A 5,934-nucleotide genomic window follows, 5' to 3' on the forward strand; every position below is an offset into this window, starting at 1 on the left:
GTGAGAGATAGGTGCCGCGGCCTGCAGTTCCGGACCTGCCCTTCGCCTTGTACGCTGCTCCTCCTGACCCTGGGCTGTGTCATCCTCAGCTCGGACACCTCGGTGCGCTCTCGTGTTGCGGCCTGTGGCTGGTTTGCCTGCGAAGCCCTGCCTGCCTGCTGAGTGAGTGGACGACGGTGCCGGCAAGATGAAGCCCTCCCTGGTGGCTGCGGTGCTGCTGCTGATGCTCGGCGCGGCGCGGCCGGAGGAGGAGGACAAGAAGGAGGACGTGGGCACGGTGGTCGGTATCGACCTGGGCACCACGTACTCCTGGTAAGTGGGGTTTGTGGAAAAGGGGAGAATGGGGAGTGGCCTCCTGGACTGCCGTGAGCGTCGCTGATTTCTTCTGTTCGGTTTTTCCGTCAGCGTCGGGGTGTTCAAGAACGGCCGCGTGGAGATCATCGCCAACGATCAGGGCAACCGCATCACGCCGTCTTATGTGGCCTTCACTCCTGAAGGGGAGCGTCTGATCGGCGATGCAGCCAAGAACCAGCTCACCTCCAATCCTGAGAACACGGTCTTCGACGCCAAGCGGCTCATCGGCCGTACATGGAACGACCCGTCTGTGCAGCAGGACATCAAGTTCTTACCTTTCAAGGTTCGACCTGATTTTTCTCTTCTAAATAGAAAGAAAAAAAAAAAAAAAAGAAAGTGGGGGTGGTGGTGAGAGTATTTAGGATTAAGAAGTTACTGAAAAACAGTGCAGAGACAAGCAAAAAGGATACAGACATGGTGTATCTATAATTTTTATTTAATAGTTTCAGTGTGTTACAGAACTTAAGAAAGTAAGGTTGGCAAAGAAACTTCATGCGTAACTACTCTGTCCGCAATAGGTTAGCATTAAGAGACTGGTTAAAACTGAAGAGGCTTGTAATTATCAGGCACCTATACTCCTTAAAGTATATCTGTTCAATATTCAGCTCCGAAGGACCAAAGTAAACCAAACTGTGGGGGAAGAAGTGGGTCTCAAACGCTCCTCTTTTCAAAGTTTAAAATGTCATTGCTTCTACGTCTGAAAATAATTATTCTTTAAAATAGGTGGTTGAAAAGAAAACTAAACCGTACATTCAAGTTGATGTTGGAGGTGGGCAAACAAAGACATTTGCTCCTGAAGAAATTTCTGCCATGGTTCTCACTAAAATGAAGGAAACTGCCGAGGCTTATTTGGGAAAGAAGGTAAGTATTTCTAGAACAATGTCGAGCAGTTTTATTACTATTCTTGATTGATTGTGTTGTGTTGACGCTTTCATCGTTTTAAAAATCTGAATGACATCCATGCATCAGTTTTAATTACTTGCGTGCTTTATTGTAGGCCAAACAAAATACTAGCGCCTTTCATGTGTTATCACTTAATGCTTGCAAATTCATGGATATAAAATTATATATTATACCCATCTTAATAAAGCGATGGTTTGGCTGTAACTTAAATAAAGGTTAAGCCGTGTGATATGTTTAATTATCTTTTGTTATCATTTTAGGTTACTCATGCAGTTGTTACTGTACCAGCCTATTTCAATGATGCCCAACGCCAGGCAACCAAAGATGCTGGAACTATTGCTGGGTTGAATGTTATGAGGATCATCAATGAGCCGTAAGTGTTAAATTAAAAAATATGACGGGGCTTCCCTGGTGGCGCAGTGGTTGATTGAGAGTCCGCCTGCCGATGCAGGGGACATGTGTTCGTGCCCCGGTCCGGGAAGATCCCACATGCCGCGGAGCGGCCTGTGCGTCTGGAGCCTGTGCTCTGCAACAGGAGAGGCCAAAATGGGGAAAGGTAGACTTAACTAAGTCATTTATTTTTTCTTTCTCATTCTCCTAACAGTACAGCAGCTGCTATTGCTTATGGCCTGGATAAGAGGGAAGGGGAGAAGAACATCCTGGTGTTTGACTTGGGTGGTGGAACCTTTGATGTGTCTCTTCTCACCATTGATAATGGTGTCTTTGAAGTCGTGGCCACTAACGGAGATACTCATTTGGGTGGAGAAGACTTTGACCAGCGTGTCATGGAACACTTCATCAAGCTCTACAAAAAGAAAACTGGCAAAGATGTTCGGAAAGACAACAGAGCTGTGCAGAAACTCCGGCGTGAGGTTGAAAAGGCCAAACGGGCCCTGTCTTCTCAACATCAAGCAAGAATTGAAATTGAGTCCTTCTATGAAGGAGAAGACTTCTCTGAGACCCTGACTCGGGCCAAATTTGAAGAGCTAAACATGGTATGTTCCTTGTTTTTTGCTTTGCTAATGAGATCTAGTTAGACTGTCTGAGTTTGGGACAATGCATTTAGGTATTTTGACTGTACCTGGGTATGACAGGCATCATCACAGTAATTTGTCACTTATTCTAGGACCTGTTCCGTTCTACCATGAAGCCTGTCCAGAAAGTGCTGGAAGATTCTGATTTAAAGAAGTCTGATATTGATGAAATTGTTCTTGTTGGTGGCTCTACTAGAATCCCAAAGATTCAACAACTGGTTAAAGAGTTTTTCAATGGCAAGGAGCCATCCCGTGGCATAAACCCAGATGAGGCTGTAGCGTATGGTGCTGCTGTCCAGGCTGGTGTACTCTCTGGTGATCAAGATACAGGTAAGTCAGTGTCACAGCATCATCCATAGTGCTTCAGAGTATAATTAGCTGTTGCTTTAGAAAGCAGTAGATTATGAGCAGCAAGCTCACACAGCTAGTAGAGGGTACAGTGAGGTCAAGACCTGGCAGTCTCAAGATCCTTGGCAACTATATTTAATTCATTGCTTCTGAAATGATTATGCATAGAACCTAATCAAGTGGCAAGATGGAGAAGATGAAGTTGTATTGTTTGTGGGGTCTGCTTGGAATTGCTCCTGTGACTCCTGAATTAGAACTTAGCTCGATTAACGTACCTTTGCAGGTGACCTGGTATTGCTTGATGTATGTCCCCTTACACTTGGTATTGAAACCGTGGGAGGTGTCATGACCAAACTGATTCCAAGGAACACTGTGGTGCCCACCAAGAAGTCTCAAATCTTTTCTACAGCCTCTGATAATCAGCCAACTGTTACCATCAAGGTCTATGAAGGTAATTGCTTACATTTGTTAATACTATGGTATGTTTTTGAAGAGCTTGACTTCTTTTAACATACTCTATTGAAATGTCTAGGGAAAGAAATATCTGCTATTTTCAGGTGGGAGGGCCCTAATTTAACTGGTGTTGAGTTTGGTAGAGCCAGTACTAAAATCTATTTCTTATCTAGCTATCTAGCACTCTTTCCCATTAAAAATACCTTCTGGGGGAATTCCCTGGCTGTCCAATGGTTAGGACTCCACGCTTCCACTGCAGGGGGCACAGGTTTGATCCCTGGCCGGGGAACTAAGATCCCACATGCTGCGCGGTATGGCCAAAATAAGTAAATTCAAAAATACAAGACAAAGGACTTCCCTGGTTGTCCAGTGGCTAAGACTCTGCACTCCCAATGCAGGGGTCCCGGTTTCAATCCCTGGTTGGGGAACTAGATCCCACATGCTGAAACTAAGAGTTCGCATGCCACAACTAAAAGATCCCTCGTGCCGCAGCTAAGACCTGGCGCAGCCAAATAAATAAATTAAAAAGATAAATATTAAAATACAAGAACAAGTAAAGGGTTCATACTGCTATAAAGTAGATGAAATTCAATTAAGAGTTACTAGTAACTTAACTAACTGTTCCTTTCCCAACACTGACCCACTTCTAGTTTGATAGAGTGCCCTTGACACTACAGGCTCTAACAGACTGAAACATAGGGATCCAGATGTACTAATGTTTGTCGGTAACAGCGAACAAATTTTTTTGTGTGTGACTTCTAGGTGAACGACCCCTGACGAAAGACAATCACCTTCTGGGAACTTTTGATCTGACTGGAATTCCTCCTGCTCCCCGTGGGGTTCCACAGATTGAAGTCACCTTTGAGATAGATGTGAATGGCATTCTTCGAGTGACAGCTGAAGACAAAGGTACAGGCAACAAAAATAAAATCACAATTACAAATGACCAAAATCGCCTGACACCTGAAGAAATTGAAAGGATGGTCAATGATGCTGAGAAGTTTGCTGAGGAAGACAAAAAGCTCAAGGAGCGCATTGACACCAGAAATGAGTTGGAAAGCTATGCCTACTCTCTAAAGAATCAGATTGGAGATAAAGAAAAGCTGGGAGGTAAACTTTCCTCTGAAGATAAGGAGACCATGGAAAAAGCCGTAGAAGAAAAGATTGAGTGGCTGGAAAGTCACCAAGATGCTGACATTGAAGATTTCAAAGCTAAAAAGAAGGAGCTAGAAGAAATTGTTCAGCCAATTATCAGCAAACTCTATGGAAGTGCAGGCCCTCCCCCAACTGGTGATGAGGAACCAGCAGATAAAGACGAGTTGTAGACACTGCTCTGCTAGTGCTGTAATATTGTAAATAACTGGACTCAGGAACTTTCGTTAGGAGAAAATTGAGAGAACTTAAGTCTCGAATGTAATTGGAATCTTCACCTTGGAGTGGAGTTGAAAATGCTATATAGCCCAAGTGGCTGTTTACTGCTTTTCATTAGCAGTTGCTCACATGTCTTGGGGTGGGGGGCGAGGAAGAATTGGCCATCATCAAAAGTGGGTAAAAAAGCTGGGTTAAGGATGTGTGTTCACCTTGAAAATGTTCTATTTAACAATTGGGTCATGTGCATCTGGTGTAGGAACTTTTTTCTACCATAAGTGACACCAATAAATGTTTGTTATTTACACTGGTCTAACTTTTGTGATAAGCTTCTAATTAGGTTAGTCATTTACTTTAAGGTTAGAGTCTCGGGTTGAGGGGAGTGTTTGGCGTTTTGAGTAAGGAAAACACTTTTTATTCAGTCATTTCTGGAAATCTGCCTAACCTAATCTAAGAAAAGGGGTGGGAGATTCATCCATATCCTTAAGTAGGCAAGGGCTATTTTACAGGGCCCACGAGTGGAGTTTTCCTGAGCATAATTGAAATTTCCTATTTCCCCTTACCTTTCAAAAACTTCTGGTGGCTTTTTATTACTAATGATGCTTTATACCTGCTTGGATTCCTTTGAGACTTGATAGAGTGATGGATCACTGATGATAACGTTACACACCTGGATTCAATTCATAATTTTAGAATGTGAAGGTATATTTTTGAACCTCAGCTATGTCAGTCTCCATCTCAGTGGTACAGGAGTGGGGTCTAGAATGGTGACCTACATTTAGCCCTACTAAAGTTTAATAAATATGGTCAATAAAGGGCAGGCTATCATGCTAACATGAAATCCAACTCAGCCCCAGGATAGGTATTTTATAGATGGGCAAGCAGCTGAAATGTTAACTTGTGGAACTAGGACCTGACAGTGTGATAGTTTTACTCTGAGGCCCGGACCTCTGCTGCATTGCCCAAAAGCATTTGGACAGAGGGTCTTCAGGCCAACGTCCATACAAACGTTAAAAATGACCTGCAGTGCTACGTGCAGTGGGATAGGGCATAGTGGGGACAGATAAGGGCCAGGCTTTGTCCCGGTCCCCAGTGGCTCTCAATACCAAGAGCCAACAGTCTGCACCTCTTTCTGAGGAGCAGCTAATGAATATTAAAAACACTTCAGCCTGTGAATGTCCACCCCCTAATTTCTATAGCTTTTGTTGTATCTAGCAATTAGGATTTCTGCAACATTTTTGTGATTAGTATTCTTAACAATCAGCCAGTCTATTACTCAGTTACCTGGGTTGTATTGCTGGGAAAACCCTTTATATAATAGAGGTTTTTGCCCTGGGCTATCCAGTTCATCTCTTTACCTACCAAAGTAGGTAAAAGCCAGAGGGATATATAGTGCAGAAGATTTTGGAGGTATGAAACAACTAAGGTTTCATTTAACTTTTCTGAAAGTAATTGACATTTAAAAGTAGTAAAA

The 5,934-nt window shown here is 43.4% G+C and overlaps 1 protein-coding gene across 1 annotated transcript; it reads left to right on the top strand.

Annotated features, from left to right (window-relative positions):
• HSPA5 (heat shock protein family A (Hsp70) member 5) lies at positions 1 to 4,767 on the top strand. Its single transcript, XM_079705994.1, has 8 exons — positions 1 to 312; positions 406 to 637; positions 1,078 to 1,215; positions 1,518 to 1,630; positions 1,862 to 2,252; positions 2,384 to 2,621; positions 2,923 to 3,090; positions 3,855 to 4,767. Exons 1-8 carry the CDS (start codon positions 188 to 190, stop codon positions 4,415 to 4,417), a joined length of 1,968 nt encoding a protein of 655 aa, XP_079562120.1. The 5' UTR covers positions 1 to 187; the 3' UTR covers positions 4,418 to 4,767.
• The last annotated feature ends 1,167 nt before the right edge of the window (positions 4,768 to 5,934 follow it).

Source organism: Hyperoodon ampullatus (assembly GCF_949752795.1).
Source record: "Hyperoodon ampullatus genome assembly, chromosome: 6".
NCBI lineage: Eukaryota > Metazoa > Chordata > Mammalia > Artiodactyla > Ziphiidae > Hyperoodon > Hyperoodon ampullatus.

What these genes read in the sequence shown, in the direction of transcription:
- HSPA5 (XM_079705994.1), top strand. Translation starts at nt 188, where the DNA reads ATGAAGCCCTCCCTGGTGGCTGCGGTGCTGCTGCTGATGCTCGGCGCG. An exon ending in ATGAGGATCATCAATGAGCC is followed by an intron (nt 1,631 to 1,861) that starts GTAAGTGTTAAA and finishes TTCTCCTAACAG; the next exon opens with TACAGCAGCTGCTATTGCTT. An exon ending in CTCTGGTGATCAAGATACAG is followed by an intron (nt 2,622 to 2,922) that starts GTAAGTCAGTGT and finishes GTACCTTTGCAG; the next exon opens with GTGACCTGGTATTGCTTGAT.